At 36.7% G+C, this 22,186-nt stretch overlaps 1 protein-coding gene across 15 annotated transcripts in view; it reads left to right on the top strand.

Moving 5' to 3' along the window:
* MBNL1 (muscleblind like splicing regulator 1) overlaps positions 1-22,186 on the top strand; it is a 202,478-nt gene that overhangs the window by 81,723 nt on the left and 98,569 nt on the right. The window contains exons 1-2 of one of the 15 annotated variants that reach the window (XM_047728340.1): positions 8,147-8,266; positions 11,197-11,751. The exons of 13 other annotated variants lie outside the window; for them this stretch is intronic. Coding sequence is in view for 1 of the 2 variants with exons in the window: in XM_047728324.1 (XP_047584280.1) it covers positions 8,261-8,266 (6 nt within the window). In the remaining variant the exon portion in view is untranslated. Of the gene's footprint in view, positions 1-8,146; positions 8,267-11,196; positions 11,752-22,186 lie in introns of those variants that run through there. One more of the 15 variants, XM_047728324.1, reaches the window with a different exon arrangement.

A 22,186-nucleotide genomic window follows, 5' to 3' on the forward strand; every position in this document is an offset into this window, starting at 1 on the left:
CTATAACAGATTAAAACTTGTTTTAAATATAATTCTATTTCCAAATCTATCAAAATTGACAATAATTATATTACTTAGTACCCACTTTTTGTTCAATTTTTCCCTATTGTTACTGCAAGAGCCTTTTTATAGGCGTAGTGATCCCATGAACATCCAAATAGGATTTGCACACTCCATTTGGATATTGTATCTTTTAAGATTCTTCTACACTATGATAATTTCTGCTTTTCTCTCCCCATGCCTTTATTTGTTGAAAAATTCAGTCATTGTCATGAAGAAGATTTGAGGTTCTAAATTTAGCTAATTGTTTCCTTATACAGTGATGTTTACTTTGTTCTTCCATCACCCTGATTTTCTGTAGACAAAAAATTAAACCTAGACTTGAGTTCACTTGTAATGCAATTTATTATTATTATTTATTATCGGGTGAGGATACTTCCTAGATGGTGCTCTGTACTTTTGATTGCGTCACACTAAGGGGGCATAATTTCTCTTGTTCCCACTTTTAATGATGCTGAAATCTGTCAATGAGTTCAGGTCAGCCTGGCCAGTCCTATAAAGTTCTTCATCTGACTTGGACCAGTGGTTTCACCTCATTGTTGATCAGTTTATAGTGTCATTTTTTTTTTTTTTTTTTTTTTTAGGGATTGCGGAATGGTGACTTTTAATTATATCACTGCTCCTGCATTCATTACCTGTAATTCTTCTATAAAGAACTTTGTCCTGGTAACTAATTGGCACCTCCGCAATAAGGTTTATGTTAGAAAGGTGGAGAAAAAAAGCACGAGTTTTATTTTATTTATCAATTTCAGAATCAGACATTAGCTTTTTTCTTAATATAAGACCTAAATATAGTTATAGCTACCTTCAAAGTATTCTAACAAATTTTGATTAAATTTCCTTTGGGGCTTTGCTTTGAATTATTTCACCTAATCTTTTTTTTTTTTTTTTGTTAAAGCATTTTGAGAATATTACTTCTCATGGTACCAGGAAATGTCTTGTCCTTCCTTTTTTATTTACTATAATATACCCCTATATGATTGAATTTATCCACTTAGAAGATATTTATTGAGCATCTTTTTGGGGGGAGTGGGGAGAGGTGAGCACTGTGCTAGTCCCTGGGGAGGTGGGCATGAGCCCTGTGTTTTTCGTAGAATATATAGTTTGGATTTGTTTTCTACTTATAATGTGATGTAATTAAAAAAAAAAAAACACATACATGCATCTGGTTTTGGTTACTGTAACATTTGATGTCCTGTATGATGAATATTAACCAAGAATGTTTTAGCTGACTTTAGAGTCCCTGGCCCTAGAGTCTGAAATAGGACAATAAGTTAGAGGCTTGAAAGTTATTTGTGCTGCCCGAGGAAAAATGAGATGTCTCCATATAGGGCATTATATGTGACAAACAAGAAGTTTTCATTTTTGTTATTTGAAAAAGTTAGAAGAGGGAATAATGGGGATTACCCCTAAGACTAAAAATAAATAGGAAGATCTTATGCTATTTTAACTTAACCAAATATTTAAACGTTATTTGACTTTTATTTTCAGAAAGTGAGGATGACATTTTAGGGATGTCTTTATCTCCTGTAATTAAAGTGTGTTTTGTTAGGATTTTTAAAGGTGTTTTTGGATTTTAGAAAATGTACGATTTCTAAAGCGTTGTGGCCGTCGTCTTGTATGAATAGCCAGTGTAAATAGGACTAGTAAGTTACTGCTTTTCCCGTGGGATTCTATGACTAGGAGATAATGAATATAATATTGAATTTGCCAAAAAAAATGGCCTATGTAAATCTGAGATTATGCTTAACATTTTGTTAGGCATGCAATATTATGTCGTATATTTTAGATATATTTACATAATTATTGTAATTCTAAAACTCAGATGTTTTCTCCAGGATAGAAACTCTACTCTTTACTCATGTTCATATAGTATGTAGTTACATAGCTGTTACAATTACTTAAAATTAGAGTAGGAGTCAGATTCTAGACATATAATTAAAATATTTTTTTTCAGTTGAAAATCAGATAGATGAAAAACTTTACATTCTTCTTGTCAGTCTATGCTAATATGTTTTATGATGTTGTGGAAAAGTCCTAGAAAGCGAGAGAATTTTATTTTATTTTTTTAAGAGAATTTTAAAAGAAGTGGCATTATGTTGCTTTGCTAATAGTTATCAGGAAATCTGAAAGGAGACAAAAAGCTAAGCCCTTTAATTGTGGTGTCTGATAACGAAGGATTAGACTGAATTTAGCTTTGAAGATCAACAAATGGACATTTACATTATGTCATTTGAAGGAATAGTTGCATTTTGACTTGAGGAGATAGCTTAATCTGAATGGCATAGAAGTTGACAAAAAAATTTGCTAATATGTAAATATTGATTGTGTTAATCTGTTGAAAACGGAAGGCTAGCATTAAGGATACAGTAGTAAAATTCTAAAAGGAGTTGTTGAAAAGTAAATGTTATGCAACATGAAAAGAATATCAGGGGAAAAACTGACAGAGTAGAATAACAGGAAGATTAGTCATTTCTGCAAGGGAAAAAAAAAGGTGGAGAGAGGGGGAAGAAATATTTTAAACAGGAATGTAGAACTGGAAGTGCCTGTGCTAAGAGACAGATATGAGCTAATTTAGGAGTGAAACTGGGCCTAAAAAAGGAATGATACTGGTCGCATTTAATTATACAACATAAAGTTTATAATAACAACAAACAAAAATAAAAATGGGGAAATTTTCTATTCAGCATTAAGAGAACCCGGTACAAATAAAAGAGTAATGTTTACTCCTTAGCCGAGTTGACTTGGCTTAGGTCAGCCAGCAATGTCAGATGTGTATAAAGAAAATGCGTGTCTTTCAAAACAGACTAATTTTAATGATAAAATTAAAGCCTTCTGGACATTTTAAGATCTGTCTGCTATTTGGTTTGAAATAATTTTCCCTTTACATTTTCTTATCTGACAACTGAAGGAGTAGCAGTCTCCAAATAGTTGAAGAATTATTTCTATAAATCCTCAAAGATAGGGGCACCTGGATGGTTCAGTCATTAAGCCTCTGCCTTGGGCTCAGGTCATGATTCCAGGGTCCTGAGATCAAGTCCTACATCATGCTCCCTGCTCCGTGGTAAAGCCTGCTTCTCCCTCTCCCACTCCCCCTGCTTATGTTGCCTCTTGCTGTCTCTCTCTCTGTCAAATAAATAAAATCGTTTAAAAAAAAATCCTCAAAGATATAAATTATGACTCTCTGTACATCTTAAAAGGTATGTATAACAATCCCTATAACAAAAACCAAGAAAGTATACATTGTAAATATCATGGTTTTGTGTCTGTGTGTGTATGTGTGTGTGTGTGTAATCCCACTAGTCCCTAGTTTCTACCAGGTTATCAGGGACATTCTGATTTTGCTGGACAGATTTTCCAACCTCTCTGAATGTTCTTATCTGTCAAATGGGAACAGTAATATACCTGCCTTGAAGTTGAGCAATGAGGATTAACTGAACTAGTAGATGTAGCCATATACCTGACATGGAGGTGGCATTTGCCCTTTTAATTTATAATCTTGTACCCAGACGAATCAGAGGCTTGTATGATGCATTTCTACCTAATACATGGGAAGATGGATGGTTGCAGTACAAGCTCTTACTTATACCTTGACAACTTAAACAGTGGTTTGATAGGTTATGTACGTATCCATATTTGACAAATACAAAAGGATTACTTCTCTTGGCCATTGCTCAGTAACTCCAGTAAACAATAAATTACATAAAATGTATTAAAATAAAGTAGATATGTCTAGTGTTATATAAGCATGATATCAGGACAAAATCCGCTTATTCTCCTATCAGGAAAAAAATGTTAATATTATTTAAATGCAGAAAATGGTTTATCTATATTGAAATAATGATAACAAATCAATCCAATTTAGAAACTCAAGACTTCTATTATTTTATGTAACTATGTAATATACCATTCTGTATAATTGAATTAATAGAAATATATATATGATCAGGTAAGCGTTTCCTGTTGATTTTATTGACAAATTGCTATTTTTTTGTGGCTCATGTGCACATAACTTGCTGAGATGTATTCTAACTTCAGCACAAAATTTGGTGTTACGTGAACACAAAATACTTCTAAAAAAATCTTTCTCTTTCCCCTCTCATTTCTTTCTTTCTCTCTCCTTCTTTCTACCTTTACCCTTACAAACACAAGCACTTTACACACACACACACACACACACACACACACACACACACACACACAGTCCCTGTGCTTAACTGCTTAACTGGATAGGAAATGTTTATTTTCCAGACTACAGAAAACAAACGTTATCTTGAACACTGAAAGTCCTTCCTTTTCCTGGTTTGGAAATACTAAGTCATACTGAGTTGCTTGTAGATTTTCTTTAGCTAGCGTTTAGGTTTATTTAAAGCATAAAGTTGTGAGGACAAAATGACTCAGGAATTTGTAATGCACAATTAGAGCTTTTCACTTTTAGGTCACCAGTTTATACTTGACTGACTTGATATTTGTTAAGGATTGGTAATAACGTGTTGTTTAGTTTCAGAAGAATGTGAGTAGCTCTCAGCAACCATACCTGTTTTAATCTAAGTATGGCCTAGAGTTGGTGCTTATTAATATGTTTCTTTCCAGATAAAGCCAAGTTCAAGGAATTAAATAAGAGAGTATACCCAGTAAGAGTTGATGAGTAAGAAGCAGCTTATGTATTAATCTACAAATATGACTTCTGTTGTTTTCTATCTTTCTGAACGTTAAGTCTCAAAATGACCCAAACTTGTATTTCTATGTTTTTAATTACATTGTCATTAACATCAGCAAGAAATAATAATTGTAGCTATGGTAGATAACTTGAACAGTCAGAAAAAAATATATGTTCATATATGTATATATTTATATTCAGGTGACTGCATAAAGGCGTCCTGATCTTTCTAGCCTATTACTTAATAATGCCAAGGTCATAGAGATCCTTTGTTATGCTCTATCTTATATAAAAGCCTATGAGGTTACTTTGTTTTTCTAACTCGAAAGATGTCAGAATGTGTGTGTGTGTTTTTTAAAAGAACTTTTGAATAACTTTTGTGTTAATTTGATGTTAACATCAAAGACAGATAAATTTAAATCTTGTTGTCAGCCAAAGAGTGAATCAAGCTTATGTGGGTACAGTGTGTAATGCCACCGCTCAAGGAATTCTGCAGAGAAGATAATTGTCTAGAAATCACGTAAAGAATTGTCATCTTCCTTCTTTGGAAACTCTTGATTTTGTAAATAATGGAGAGTAAATAGGTTAGTATGTATCCTTTGAGCTGTGCCACATGGGCACCGAAATTTCTTCTTGCTAAAGGCCACCAAATGGTTGCCTTTCTTATAGCTTGTGGCTAAATTCTGAAAGAATTTAGTGAATGGTGAATTTAGAATTTAGTTATGGTGAAGATACCTTCACCATAACTGTATTTGCTCTCTGAAGTTTTCATGGTTTCTTGTTTTAATTTCTATTAGGTTAAAGCCAAAATAGCTGAAGCTAGCCAAACTTAGTCCAGAGAGTTAGTCTTGCTGCCAAATTAAAGAAATAGGTTGGTTTCCGTATTCTTCCTTGGTTTTCCAGTCTTACGTTTGTGACCGTAGGCGCTTGATTTGAGCTAAGATGACCCAGGTGACTTTGTGTCCTCAAGCGCTAATTTAAAGAAGGTCATTTCAGCTGCTGAATATTCAAGGAGGTGTCCCGGTCCAAGGTTGCTTCAGCCTGTATCTCAAGGGATGAGCCTCAGATTTCTGAGGCTTCCTCTAATCTCACAATTATTGTCTTGTCCTGCACATAATTAAATGTATAATTAAACGATGGGAATGAAATAGAAATATGGCTGCCAGCAATGGTAATCCCCTAAACAGAATGACCAGTACTGTGGTGATAATAATGTTACTGTTCTGTTAGTGCGTCTGAAGACGTGATACACTCGAGACAAATGTGAAAACCGAAGTTGTCCTTGACTTCTTTAAAATCTGAGAATCACGTGAAACTTTTAATTCCTTAAATTAAAGTTAGTAAACATCATTAAGAGAAATGGATGTAGACTTGTGTATTATGTAAATGGATGTACTTTATGCATATTAAATTTTTGGGAAGAGACAGGAATAACATACCCTCTTCCCACCAGGGTTCCAGCCAGACCTGACATTCCTTACTCCCTTTCTTTAAATGTAACACACCATCAGCTTTCAAGAGGCAGTGGAGGACAGGGGTAGGCATTAAAACCACGACTTCAGGAGCTGCCTTTCCTGGATCCAGAGCTAACACTCACTCCTTAGTAGCTGTGTGACCGTTGACAACTCCCTTGATGCTCTGTGCCTCTGATTCCTCCAATATACCCCGCTAAATGGGAGTCTATCTGCCCTGTTGGGGTGTTGTGAACCTTATAACACATGCATGTCAAGAACTTACGGAATTTCTATGGCACACAATATGTATGATATACATGTTAGCTATTATTAAATCTTAATTTTATGTGAACACTTTCTAATGTCTATCTTGTTAAAGGCAATATACAAAGCAGTGAAAACCAAAACTCATGTGACAGTTGTAGCAAAATGTTGAAGAGCTCCAGTTCTGACCTGGACAACCTGGGTCCATGTCGGTTGCGAGCTCTGTGACTTAGAAATTGTGATGGAACCTGACTGCACTGCAGTATCCTCATTCGCAAAATAAGGTAGTGATAATATCTGATCTGGGGTTGCCGTGAAGATTAAATGGGATAATGCATTTAAAGCACTAAGAACAGTGCCTGGCACTTCGTGAGCATTCAATCAGTGTCAGTGATTGTTCCTGTTATTACTTTGATGATGAAGTGAACATGAAAAGTATTAATATACACGAAATATTATATACTAAGATTCTGTGTATGTAGGGTTTCCATTTTGCTAATGAGAATTGGTATTCTCTGCTAGGCAAGGAACAATGTTCCTGTGCTCCGGTATTTATGAATCTTTACAGTTATTCTCTAATAAGTAAATAGTATTTACATATTAGGAAAATAGTAATCTGCATTATACTCATCCTTGATTGAGCTATTTAAATTCGTTTTGAGCTATTTAAATTTATTTTTATTTATTTATTTATTTATTTTTAAGATTTTATTTATTTATTTGACACAGAGAAAGAGATCACAGGCGGGCAGACAGGCAGGCAGGAGGTGGGGGAGCAGGCTCCCTGCTGAGCAGAGAGCCCGATGCGGGGCTCGATCTCAGCACCCTGAGACCATGACCTGAGCCAAAGGCAGAGGCTTAACCCACTGAGCCGCCCAGGTGCCCCTTGAGCTACTTAAATTTTTAAAAAATCTCTAGATACTGTTCATATCTATAGGATTTTAGGTCTGGATAAATCAGTTCAGTAAAGGAAATGCTTTGTTAATGATGTTACCTGCCAACTCTGTTGTGCAGCTGTATTCTAGCCACTCATTAAGTTGAACAGTGCTGGAAGGAAAAGCAACTCATCAATAACATCAAAATGGGAATAGAATAATAGCAAAGAAGTCATTGTTCCTTCTGTAAAATAAAGATCTTAAGACCTGATATTTCCCCATCTGTTGGGAGTGTTGTAAAGATTATGAAAACAGTGTTTGCCAAAAGTGACTCTGTGCCAGGAAGGCAGATAGAACATTAGGAAAGAAGTGACCAATATTGCATGATGGCATTTATTTTATATGGTAACATCCTTTCTTTCATTAACAGGAAATTTTAGAGCAATCCACCTGCTTATTAGGAGTGAGGAGTGCGAATGAATTCTTAAGAGGGTTCATCAAGGCTACCTTTTAATAAAGTAAACCTTTAAGAACATGTTTTCCATAGAATTAGAAGCTTAGAATTTCATAGTGACAGTATACTTATCACCTTGTTTGGGGAGCAGATTTTAAGCATGATCACAGGAAAACACCTGTTTTGACACTCTGGGAAAGGTGCAAACATACGGGTAAACTCTGTCTAGGTGTAGAATAAACAAGAGTGCTTTGGCTAGCATCCTGCAAGGAGTTGGGTCTAAATGGTCTGCTCCAGCTTCTGCTGCTGCTGCTGCTGCTAATACTGCTGGGAAGGAAAAGTGGCTGACCTGGCATATCCTTTACTCTTGGTGCTGCAGCAGTCACTCAGGAAGTGTTGTTTAAGGGGAACCTTCTGGATCCTTTTCATGGCACCATGGCAAGAAGAAGCCGTATCTTATCTATTGAAGATAAAGCATGGAGTTGGCTAATCGATGCTGGTGAGTGAATAAGGCAAATGGGGAGCCAGTTCACAAAGGTATCTTCTGGGAAGGGCTGATCTCTCCAGGACTGACTTGGCGCCCACTGGAAAATGGCCTCTGATAATCTGAACATCAAAATGTCGTTTTGGAGGGGAGTCACAGTTTCCATACTTGTGACCTGATCTGTGATCTTATATATATTCCATAAATGAAGTTCATATGCATTCCCAGCTTACAACTTGAAGATACTAATCCTGAAGGTTGTTAGATGCCTCAATCCATGGAACACAGCTTCCATTGTAATTTCCACTATTTCTTACTCTTGTTTTTCATTTGATCCACAATGATCTAAAAAAAATAAAAAAGACTTTTTAGTATATGAAAGCAATTTTTCCTCCTTTCCATTCTAAATGAGCATCTCCTTTTTTAAACAGCAATAGAGTATAGAATTTTAACTTAAGAAACTATTTAGTATGCATAATAATTCTTGCCAGGAATATTCTTTTCAATTTAAGATAATTATGTAAGCAGATTAGTAAGATATTGGATATATTAGTCAGATAGTTGCATAGGATGGATCTTTGACATTGCTAATATATTTATGTACCAATTCAAGGTAGTTTCCTTGAGCAAGTTTCTCGGTCAGGAAAATGAGTAATTTGAATGAGCTATCTCATCTTTTCTTACTCTAAAATTTTATTTTCCCATTTTGACAAAGCCTTAAAAAATATATATGTATATCTTCCCTCTTATAATTTAGAACACACATGAATATTGCCAATTAATAGTTCAGCTGTGTCTTTCATTAAAAGATTAGAAGATATATACATATAGACATAAGATATAGACATAATAAGTTTTCTACAAAGTTGTAGACCAAATTTTCCTAGATAATCTCTGTTTAATAGGTATTGTATAAAAAAGGTAGACAATCAAGTTTAGGAATTTATGACAGCATGACAAACTGTGCAGGAAGATAACTGTTGAACTTTTAAGAAATTTATTTGACCACACCCCCCATCCCTGTACACACACACTTTTTTGAGGTGTGCCTTCTTACCTGTGGTAGCACCATTCAGCCAATGAGTTGTTATTGAGCACCTGCTATGTTTTCAGGCTAAGTACAGGGATATGATTGTTTGCACATTTGTCAAAAATTCCTCCCCTTGTGCTGCTTAACAACAGGGAAACACAAATTTAGATTATATGGTCTTTAGTAGGCTTGTTAAGTAGCAATCGAATGTATATTTTTAAACAGACAGTAAGGATTTTTTGTTTCCACTGAAAATAATCCTGAGACAGCATATATTCTAAAGAGCTCTCTAAATGCATACATGCTGCTGTGTCACATTTGGTGACATTTACTCACTTTTTGGTACTCTTCCACATTGCTTTAGTTTTTGTTGGTTTGATTGTTGAAACTGATGTTTGTGAGTGGGACTGACAGCATAGGTCAAAAAACAGACTGTAATTGGTTTTCTATATTTTATTTGAAATCAGACTATTAGTTTTTTTTTTTTTTTTTTTAAGTCCAAACTTCCATTTGGTTTCTACCATAGGGGCTCACTCAGTCTTTCCTTATCCAAACCTATCATATTGAAATGACTGTGTTTGAAAATACTAAGTTTTAGTTCAACATCGAAACTTAGGTACTGTTTATACAATAAAATTATTTCTAAAGGGAAATTCAGATTCAACACCCCCTTCCCTTATCAATTCTTAGTTCTCTCAAATTTAAAGTACTAGCTACCTGGGAAGTGCTTACTATTACGTAGTGTAAGGGCTATTCCATTTTATAAAAGTGGTGGGCCCTTCGCGCCTTATGGGGCATAAGTAAATTTGCCCAACAAGAACTGCTTTGATTGTCATTTATTAACTGTATGTCTGTATCACTTTTATCTATATGGTGAGGGATGGGAATCCACCTTTCCTAGCACAAGCTGATTTCAGCTTTTTGATACCAAGTAAAGATTATTATTCATATTTTAGGTAACTTAGATTTAAAAACATTTGTAACCAAATACCTTGAAGGCTAGAATCGCACACACAGAGCTGCCATCAACCAGCAGATTTTCTTCTCATTTAACTATGAAGCAAGCATAAGACAGCACCCATGGTTAATTTGTTTCTAGTCTTGAAAAAAAAGAAAAAGAAAATGATAATTCCCAAGTAAAGCTGATTTTTTTTTTTTTTGGCACATATTAGGAATTATTAAAGTTCTGTCAGAATTTATATTTCCTTTTTGGCTTCATTTTATCCAGCTCCTTAAAGCAAAATTGCCTTAGGGTCTGTCTCTTGTACCTGTTGTATAGTTAATACTCAGTGGGCTCCTCCAGGTGAGTTCCTGAGGGCTTGTGAGTCTCTGAGCTGTGAACGGTGGTTAACATGCTACAGAGAGCTCTCTGGAAAACATGGTATTACGAAGTCCAGTTTCAGGAGAGTCTTAGTGAGCTGTTTAGCTGACTGTACATTAACACCTAGTACGTTAGTTCCATTTTCCTGTCTTCCTCCTGTTTTCTTCTTGCCTTTTCTTCTGTGTCTTCCTCTTCTAATTTCAGAATGCTCTTTGTCCACCTGCTTTTTCCTCATATTCTTTTTTTCTTATCTGATTGAATTCCTCAGTCTTCTCAATCTGATCCGAATAGAAAGAGATGTATTTGATAAAGTATTCATTGTTCTTATTGAAAAAGGAATTTTCATGATTTCTCAAGTTAGAAATCAGCTCAGTTTAACACTTCTATTACATTTTCTCCTCCAATAATGGACAACTTTACCTTTTAATTTCTCTTGCCTTGTGGATTAGCACCCTGTGGTTTTCTATATTTGTAAATTTTCTTAATATGAATGTGATGGTGACAGGATTTAGGCATTTTTATGTCACGTGTTAGATTTTTAAGCTTAAATACAGTAGGCCTACTGTAATATGTCTTCCTTACTTTTCTTTCTAGAACTAGAGCTCCGTATCCCTCCCCCAACTGTGTTTTTGGCTCTCTTGTGGGATGCTAGAATGGCCTGTCTCCATGTATTTCGTTGCATTTTGCCATTGCTTCTTGTGTTCTGTCGGGGAATTTTGGTGATTCTTTTCAAGCGCTACCTGAGCTCTGTGCTAGTTGTTCCGTTCCCCCAGGGTCTCATGCTGTGCGGTCATGTCTCCACTTCCTCCGCCCTGTCCATTGACAGAGCCTGGGTTCCCTGATGGCTGCCTCTGTACCCTTGTGAGGGCAGGAATATTCCTCCCCCTGCTGCTACAATTGAGCCCGTGCTGGGTACCATGTTGCCCTCTACACTTGCTTTCAGTTGTTAAGGCTTCCCAAGCTTTGGCTGTGGCTCAGTGATCCTGCTGTCAAAACCCTGAAGCTTTTCTAGCCTCGACACTCAGTGGTAGCAGCAGGTGTTGGGATTCCTCCAAGCCCCTAAGACCCTGGGAGCAAGAGAATGGCCGTTTGACATAGACCTCAGGACTTTTCAAAGCACCAAGAAACATCTGCGGAAGATATGTAAAGGTAAGACTCTGATTTCTCCAGGAAGCTGTTCTAGAAGCTAGAAACCTATAGCCGTGGATTTAATGTGGACTAAAGAGCTAAAGAATGTCCTTGGGGAATTCTGTGCTTGATGCTGAAGCCAGCATATGAGTTTTAGCTTGGGTAACTACTTATTAAAACACCTCTTTTAGGAATTGGGTCTGATGTTAACATTTCTAACCTATTTTATTTATATTAAATTTAGATCGAATAGATTTTTAAAAGTATTTTTTCCGTTCTTTGGATCGGAATCTATGAAGTACTTCTTTCGTCCTCCACAATCTGCATTGTGTATCCAGCAAGAGAAATCTCGAGAATGAAAACAGTTAAAACAGTCAAAAATAAAATAGAAGTTATTCATGTTTCCAAAAGCCTGTATTTTATTTACCTGTTAATGTTCAAAACCAGAAACATTCAATTATTATACCCTTAAGTTCTTTAAACTTGAATTTCTAAAGCCGTAATTAATTCAAAAGGAAGGGGAAGAGCTGCTTAGATCTTGGTAGTGCAAGGGTATGTTATTGTCCTTTGTCAAATATCACTGCTTAGCATTCTAAATGTAGCGGTCTCTTTTCTTTAGGCCTTTATTTTCATTTTTTAAAAGGGACTTATTCCCTGCCCCTAATTTTTTGGAAAAAAAAATCACTCCATGTGGGTGTAAATAACCTGGATGAAGGGTTTTGGGGGGGGTGGGTGTGGAGGAGAGAGCTCAGCAGCATCTTGGAGTAAACACCACAGATCATCTCTTCAGCATTATTTATAACCCTTTGTTCTTTACCCTGCCTCATTCATAAGCATTAATCTGTGAAGTGAGGTTAAGGCAGCTCTTCTAATGTGAGATCTTCAGTGGCCTTACTCTCCATTTAGGTCTCTTTTTTTCTCTTTTGTTTTCTTTTCCATATGGACTCAATCTGTTAATGGATTCCCTGTAGTTGAAATTCAGGCTATTAGCTGTCACACTGAAACTCCTTCATTTCAATAACTAAATCTGTAACTGAGGTTTTAAAAATGAAAAAGAAGAATGTTTACGAAATAGCTGTACAAAATGAAGAATCAAGCTCCTCTTTGATAGTGCTTATTTAGGATGCTTATTTTTAAAACTAAAAGAGGTGCAACAAAGTATTTATTTACACTTGAAAATATCCCAATTTTATTTCCTCTAGACCTCAAGAGTATAAGTGAACGGAATGTTTTGAAGTCCTTCTAGTGCATTAAATTGGGTAATTGATTTCATGTGTAAAAACAGAAAAGGAAAACTGTAATGTTTTAATTCTTATATTATTTATAATGAGTTTACTGTTTTTGAAAATGTAAGGCACAGTTTCAAGCCAAGAGTTTGCATTATTCTCAGGTTGGCTTACAAAGTGTGTTTCCGTTTTTTTGTTTATTTAGAATTCTTCTGTTCCCCTAGGACAAGAATTGAAACTGTGTTGTAGATTATTTATTATGTTAATCGTATATTTAATATAATTAAATATTGAGATAGAGAAATTGACATTAGGCATTTACAAAATTATTTTATTTTTTACATTTTTAAAATATTCTATTTATTTCTTTGACAGAAAGAGACGCAGCAAGAGAGGGAACACAAGCAGGGGGAGTGGGAGAGGGAGAGGCAGGCTTCCTGCCAAGTAAGGAGCCCGATGCGGGGCTCGATCCAAGGACCCTGGGATCATGACCTGAGCCAAAGGCAGACACTTAACAACTGAGCCACCCAGGCTCCCCTTACAAAATTATCTTAAAACTTTAAAATTACTTAAAGTATTTTTAACAGAACATCATGAATTAGTGGTATCCACTGTGTTTAATGTTTAAGGGACAAGATAGCTTCACAAGGTAACTTCACATAAGCTGAACTCAGTACAGTAATATTTAGACTTTAGTGATTTCTTTTTTAGGATGTACAAAAAAAGGTACATGATACAAAATATTGGTGCCATGAAGCTCTTAGCCACTACCTGAATAGAAAAATCTATTGAATAAATAATGAAATGACCCTTTTGCAGATAAGGAAACAGAGGACTGCTAATTCATAGTTTTTAAGCCCAGAGCCAAGACCAAAATGCAAATCACTGAATTCTAATCAAGTTCACTTGCCTCCCCGCGATTCTGTTTGCTAATGGTGCGGTCCATTCGAGTGGCCATCTTGTTTGTGTCTTCAGGGCAATGAATAGACTCTAGGAATTAAAGTGATTTCCTGCAGCATCAGCTGTGTCTGATCATGACCCATAAACATGGGCTCACTCCCACAGTGTAGCCCGATTGAGGCCTTTAGAATTGCCCTTTTATGTCTGCCTTGTTTAGTGTGGCTTTCCTTATATGAGGATTTTGTAAAGTACGCAAAAGAATCATTAAAATGTTTTTGTTTGAAGGGAGTATTGAACTTCTGGCATGCCATTTATTTTAGTTTATGACAGGTTTCTGAAAATTTAAGTTCTTAAAATTGAAAAGATTAGGCCCACGTGTATATGTAGGCAGTTCATTTTGTTTCTAAGCAAAAAATTTTAATTGATTTTCATTGTTTCCAAAGTTGAAAAAAATCCCTCAGCTTGCATCTCTAAAGATGTCTGTTTATTTGTGATATGAAAGTGGAAAGAGTGCACATTCTCAGTGCTACAATAATTATATGTATGTGAAATTATATGGTGTATTTATTAACTAAGTGCTGTCTGGTTGCCTGACTTAGAATTATTTACTTCAAAATCCAAATTCTCCCTGACTTGAGTGGATACCTGTCATCATTTAATAGGGCCTTGCCTCCTTTAATGTGATTTTTTGGGAGGTATAATTGTAATCCAGTCCCCTTGAGTGATGCCCAAGATAGACTCAAGACCCAGTACGGACCTAAGAGAAAAACCAAGAATGTAAACTCTGAATGCTCTTTTTTAGGAAGTTCAATTTACAAAATAGCTGGAGTATTTTTGGGATAAATTTTTTTTTTTTTAAAGATTTTATTTATTTGCCAGAGAAGAGAGAGAGAGAACAAACAGGCAGACAGAATGGCAGGCAGAGGCAGCGAGAGAAGCAGGCTCCCCGCCGAGCAAGGAGTCCGATGAGGGACTCGATCCCAGGACCCTGGGATCACGACCCGAGCCCAAGGCAGCAGCTTAACCAACTGAGCCACCCAGGCGTCCCTTGGGATAGAAATTTATAACACTTATTTCAGAAAAAACAACAACAACAAAATACTTGTTCACTGTAAGTCTTCGAAGTCATAGGCTAGTTCTCCAAATAAGGTTCTTAATGTCCATCGTAACAATCCCTGAGTATTTATTTCTGCCATCCCTCAACTCAGAAGACTGATACCTCTCAGTGTACACTGCTTACTCTTTCCTGTGTATTCCTGTCCTTTCTTGGGGAGAATGAGAACTCTCTGGACTGATGGACAATGAGCAGAGGTCCTAATTAGTTGTAACCCTTGGCTCTGAATGCTAGTTCCCCAGTGCAGTCCTCCCCTTGTCATGGCATAGTGCCATCAAGATGCTTCGACCCGAGCCTCCTTCCAGCTCAGTCTGGACTACTTTTCACCCACTGGCTCTTTGACCTTAGAGAAAAAGGCTGCTTACTCTCTCATTCGTAGTCTCACATGCTCTAAAATATGAAGAATATTATCTCCTTGTCAGGGTTTTTGTAAAGATTTAATTTAATTTAATGAGACAGTGTATGCCAAGCACTTAGCACAGTGGCTAGCATACAGAAAATAGCCAACAAATTGTTCATGCTATTATGTGATTTTCCCAAGGTCACACAACTATAAAGTGATGGAGTCAGAATTCAGACCAAAGTCTGTCTGCTGGGGAAAACCAAATGAAACAGGAACACGTATGTTTTCCGTGCACAGTAGCAACAACATGAAGCAAAACCTTATCCTGTCTCTGAGCTCTGACCCTGCTTCCATGTGTACTCATAGCTTTTATGATGCATAAATCCTGATGTCATGTATGCTGATGGGGAAAGTAGCCTAGTTCAGTGTTTAGAGTCAACTCTAGAGGTAGAGCCTTCAAGGATTGGAATTGCAGCCCTGCCACATGCCAGCTGTGTGATATTAGGTAAATTACATAACCTTTTACAATTTTTCATCTATATATGAAACTAATAATAACATCTGTTGTATTGCATTATCCTGGACAGTAGATGATGGAAATTAAAGAGCACCTTTAGTAAGTGACTTTTATTAATAATTGATAGATTTGGAATTATCTGTTAAAAATAAAGTATGTTCACAGAATGAAATGCGTGGTTGGGGAAAATCAGAAACCCAGACAGTGTTAGATATAGACAGGATCTTGGTGACTAGATGCCCTTCCATTCTCCGAGAATCTATATGCTTTCCCTGTCAAAAGACATTTTACCTCAGTGGCAGGTCAGTGGAGAAAGGGGGGAAAAAAGGTATCAAAGATCAGAACTGACCCAGACATGGAGTGGTGGTTCCACCCAGAAGGTAGGTGAACTTCTGTCCATCTGGGTTGATGACAAGGACTGGCATTGATGTCACCAGCTGATGAGAATAGTCCCCGTTAAGCACATGGTAGGATTATCATTCTTGTTGTCTTTCTTTTTGAAGCAGAACCCAGACCAGCAGCTGGGGCTCTAGTCCTGGGAAGAAGGAGTTAACCTGGGCTAAGTTGGAGTGTCAACTGTTAGCCTTGAATGCTAGTCAGATCTAGGACTTTCCTTGCTAGATTCTCAACTTTCTGAGGTCAGGGATGTTCATTCTACTTGTTTGCGGTGTTTTACATAGGGTCTGGGAAACTGTGGGCCCTTTTTGCATGCTTGATAAGTAAGAGAAAAACTCATTTAAGGATATTGTGGCCACCAAAGGAATAGGAAAGCCTGGCTGCCATGAAGGAAGGCAGGGTACCTAGGGCTCCCTCAGAGACAGAGGGAAAGGTTAAGGCAGATCCAGGGTTAAGGCAGTATCTCGTCTTTGTACTGACTGGTTTAGGAACGCCAAATGGAAACCATCAGTGCAGCCTGATTAATGAATGTAGGAATAAAGTATTGTGAGTTTTTAAAACTTTTCAAGAGTTTAGAGAAAAGAACTTTAAGGAATCAAAATCTATTAGAATCCATTTACATCAGCTTTTCATACAATTAAAAATGGTATTTCTAGCTTTAAAAGCTCAATTTTGGTGCCAGACACTTGAGGAAAAAAGTATCATACATCCTTGATATATATATATAACCTTACATAAAGAAGTCATCAAAATACAGTTTTTAAATATGTACTGTCGTGAAGTGGTGATTTGTGATATGTGGACATAAAGTGAAGAACTTATGCAGATGATGTGGGAAGTCAGAGTGTAAATCTAGAAGGTGAAATATTTGTGGGGGACGATTTCAAAAACATTGAGACTTTTTAACTACAAATTTTCTTCCTCTTGTGATGTATACTCCCCAAAATAATAAGATGAAAGCATCTTTCCTGGATGTTGGGTGGCTCGGGTTAAAGCCTCTGCCTTCAGCTCAGGTCATGGGATTGAGCCCCACACTGGGCTCCCTGCTCAGCGGGGAGCCTGCTTCCCCCTCTCTCTCTGCCTGCCTCTCTGCCTACTTGTGATCTCTGTCTGTCAAATAAATAAATAAAATCTTAAAAAAAAAAAAAAAAAAGAAAGCATCTTTCCATTAAAGTCTGTGTTGAAAACATGAAACACACTAAAAAGAAGAAAATTAATTATGCTTAGTGTTAAAACTAACCCTTTTTGTTGATATTGAAGTTGCTATACAGGTGTTTTTGGGTAATTGGAGCAGGTCTTCCTCTTACGTGGCATAGTAAATGTCAGACACATTAGCTCCTTGCAGTCAAGGCCGAGATACTCTGTGTTGGCACCTGAAGGACGGTTGTTTAGAAAACTTCAGCTGAGAGTTAAAATCACACCAAATGTTTCTGTGAACATTTGTGTCTCCTTAATTTGAAAAAGACCATATGTTATAGTAGTGCTTCTATAATATTAAGATAGTGTGGAACGCTCCCTAGTATCTCAAGAGCAAACTCTTGAATCACGTGCTAAGTCATTACACATTTAAAAATTTTTGCTTTGCAAAATATACATCGAAGTGTAGGTAAACAAAAAATTGAGTCCAAAGTGGCAAAATCACCACTAACAGGTGTTTTTCTTTTCCAATGTGACTGTAAACTGGACCCCTCCTTCTAGTTCTCCCTCTCTTCCCGTTCTCTCTCTCTGCATGCGTAGAGATGGAAATGCACACAAGTCTTCTGCCTTTTTTTTTTTTTTTTAAGATTTCACTTATTTATTTGACAGAGAGAGATCACAAGTAGACAGAGAGGCAGGCAGGCAGAGAGAGAGAGAGGGAAGCAGGCTCCCTGCCGAGCAGAGAGCCCGATGCAGGACTCAATCCCAGGACCCTGGGATCATGACCTGAGCCGAAGGCAGCAGCTTAACCCACTGAGCCACCCAGGCGCCCCCAGTCTTCTGCTTTTACCATAAAAGATTTACACCAGAACAGCAATCGCATGTTAACTCGCTATAGTCCTTTCCAACATTTGCTTTTATGGTCTTGTGTCCCTGAATTCTAGCGGGTTGAACATACTGTTTGTGTGTGGAAATATCCCAGCAGTGCTTTGCTCTTCTTTCCTGTTTTTTCCTGATGCCTGATTTTAATTTCTCTCAGACATTCATCAGGTGAGTTTAAATTAGGTAGTAAGTTAGAGATGTTATTGAAGCAGTATTACTAACTACTAAAAGTTGAACTCGTGAAGTCCTGTACACGTGAAATAACCGAGATCACTGAGTACCAGTTTTTCTCCTAAACCTTGCCCCGGACATATTCTTAGCAGTTTTAATCTGTTGTTTTACCATGTTTAAAAAAACATGACAGGCAGCAGTCCAAATCAAAACAGTGCATTCTCTCCTTGAGGAGAATTTTGTCATTGGACATAAAACGGTCACGAAGAGGGAAAACACTCTAAAGAAAGTGAGCTGTGTTTGGTCATGGTCACCATTTGTGACTTCCTGTCTGAAACTGTGTTGGTATATTTGCAAAAAACATTTAATACACTCCCATACAACAAAGGAGCACCTAACAGTACCATAGTAAGATTGCTGCATGGCAATAGAGCCCTTTAAACAGGACATCTCAACTCAGAGGAAAGTTTGATTTTAGGTTCACTAGAGAACCAAAATTGTTTTTTAAATGTCTCCAGTGGGTTGAAAAGTAACAGAATGAAAGTAAATTACTTAAAAAATGCTAATTGAATTGACACTTTATTTTTATTAACAGAATCTCAAATTCAGTAACAACTCTCCTTTAATTACTTTTAAGTTATACTTTTCCATTTGAAAGATGTTTTAAAGTTAGATTTCTTGTTTAAGGCCTCAAATTGGCCAATTTCTACCTGTCAGTCAAATCTAACGAGTCTTAGGGAATTGGGTCAGTTTCTACTTGAGGTTTGTAATGTCTGTGGCACTTTTGATGGAGTCAAGGAGCTTTACGTCAAAGAAGAATAAAAATCGTGTAAGAAGGCTGTGGAGGAAGCGGTGAACTTTGACTGGGTTAGTGAGTTTCCTGGGACAGGTTTGCATTTTTAATCACTGTGTTACTTTGTATCATGTGTCCTCTCCAGCCTACCCATCACTTTGCTTTCCTGGATGGAATGAAATCTGAGGGAGATCATGCACAGCACAGTACCTTTTATAAACTCTGCTTCATCCTGTTTGTGAAATAATTCATTTATCTGAAAAGCCCTGTAAATCCAAGTCTGAAAGTAAACTCTGAGAAGTAAGCCTTGCCCAGAATCCTGCCACTGATGATACACTTGGGGATCATGCTTGTGAACACTAAAATTGAAAGTATAATTGTTTTTATTATATAGTTGGTGGTATAAATTTTAATCTGTTTGAAAGAATAGTGGTGTTGGTGGTGGGGGAGAGTCCGGGCTCTTCTTTTCCTTCAAGATAAGCCATAAATTAGAAAAGTCAAGTCATATTTAAAATTTATTCTACAATTAATGAAACTGGTTTCTATGGCCCCAAAGAGTTTTCTAAGAGCTAAAATACATGTAATGGGAAGAAAGAAAAGGTATAGAAAATAAGCACCTTCCTCTAAGGAGAAAATGTATTTTTAACACTAGAGAATATAGAATCTGCTATATCAACAAAGTATATTATTTCATCAAACAGCTGGATATGCAAATGTGTATTTATTGAATAAATGTGTGTTGGTGAAAATTAAAGAGTGTGGATGAATGAATGGATAAGTTTAGTGGTAACACATTCTTCTTAGTTATTATTTTTAGGAAAGAGATAGTTATTTTAAAATACTGCAAAGAATTCACTGAAAGAAATTGGGTGAAATTCCTCAATTTCTCCTGTGGTAACAGCCAGTGGTTACAGTAGGATGAGAACGTTCTAGGTTATAAGATACTGTTTTTGTAGGTTGAATTACCCTCCATTTATAGAACTTTGGGGAATTGCTAGAGGAGAAATCAGAAACCCTAAGCAAAAGGGCAGTTAGTACTATTCTAAAAATAAACATTGATCCATGTAATCGCATTCTAAATAAAATAAGTAGAAATAGGTTAAGAAAATCATGGTGGTTTCGAATAATTCAGTGTGTTTTCTGTCCCTATTTTCATTTGGATTTTATGGCAATTGTTATTAAAAGAGCACCACACACTACATAGTTTAAACTTTTAGCCAGCAGCAGCAACATCCAAAAGTACACTGGATGTCTTTGCTGTGTTAAAAAAAGAGAAAGAAAGGAAGAAAGAAAGAAAGAAAGAAAGAAAGAAAGAAAGAAAGAAAGAAAGAAAGAAAGAAAGAAAGAAACATTGTGCTTAATACTATCACGGCAGGTTTTTAACTGCTGGAGAAAAGGTTTGAGGAAAGAAATTAAATATTAATATGGAAATGAGGCTTTCTGGAGTCTTAGGACATTATGGAGGGCATAATAAACCTTACCACAGCCTGGGAACAGAAACAGGGGTTGCAGAAATAAAGTGAGGTGGGAGTTTGGAGAGAAAGGAAGAGTCTTTGCTGACAGTGAAGCAAGCGCTCATCAGCCCAAGTACTGGCTATCATGCCTTCTCCTGGGGCTCGTTCCCCTGGAATGTATCCCTTCCGCTTAAATAGAGTACTTATGTAAACACACACTGTAGACATTTGAAAATACTCAAATAACAGTTCTTCAGGGCTTACTATGTAATTCTTGCTAGCTGTTGCATTTATTTATCTTGGTGCTAATTTATAGAGCTAGTTTTTGACTTGTGTTACCTACAGTGTCTTGTTTCATAGTTTGGAAAAGCATATAAACAATATTTAAGGAAAATGCAAACATCAGTGGCTTTCTTGAGTGAACGGAACAACTGGAAACTTGTTTCTTATTTTGTAAGTGAATCGCTTAATGTAACACAATCTGTGGCATGTTGAGAAATGAAAAGATAAAAAAATTAGAAAAAGAAGTGAAAAAGAATGGAAACTTGCACTTCTGAATGAACAGCTTATGAAAACACTAGCTTTTGATTTTATCTGAGCTTTCCTGTAGAAAGTTTTTACTATTGCTCCAAAGCCTGGAGGCAGTTACTGAACTAGAAAAGCTGAATATTATTTCTGACTAATCTATTAGTCATCTTAATAATAGGGAATTATTTAGTTCCTACTAAATAGTAGTCCATCTTGAACAATAAAATCATATAGCCCACTCAAAGATATTTCAGGAAAATTAGTGTGATGCTTTGAGGAAAAAAAAAAGTACTTAAAGACTGTGCACAGTGAATGTTTTGTACTGTGCTAGTGTTTTATCCCTCATTCCTCAACAGGAAAGCTAGGAAAGTTAGCGAGCTTGAAGTTTATAGTTTGGGTGATCAGGGATGGGGCATTGCCTTTTGTCAGTGTAAGAAACACAGGTGTTAGAATTGATGTGTTCTCTTTCTTTGGAGAGAGAGTAAGCAGGGAGTAGTAGATCACTGATTTGGCTGGGTAGTTGAGTTTACAGAGAAACCATCTGAAAGCCACTCCCTTAGCACTGATTGTGCTGTGTCACGGGATAGTGCTGTTATATTCAAAGAGACGATGGATGGGGAGAAGAAGGGATGTAGAGACAAATCTTAGTGCATCCCTCTCTAATCAGTAGTCGGAAATGAGAGCGGTCAGAGAAAGTGGCAGGAAACAAGAAAGGCCAAAGAGGAAAGAAGGAAGTAGTTAATGGTGCAGATGCCACAGATAGGACAAGAAATGAGAAAAGAACACTGACCGGCAGTGAAAAGGACAGCAGTAACCCTTGAGAGAGCACTTGGAGTAGAATTGAAAGGGGGAGGTAGGAGGCAGACTCCTCAGCGCAAACCAGATTCCAAGAAGGTGAGTCAATAGTAAGTTGGAAGCTATGTATGAGGACTCAACAAGTTTAGACAACTCTATAAAGAAATTCAGTAACAAAAAAGAAGAGAAGAAGTGGGCGT

Source organism: Lutra lutra, chromosome 1, assembly GCF_902655055.1.
Source record: "Lutra lutra chromosome 1, mLutLut1.2, whole genome shotgun sequence".
NCBI classification, from domain to species: Eukaryota; Metazoa; Chordata; class Mammalia; order Carnivora; family Mustelidae; genus Lutra; species Lutra lutra.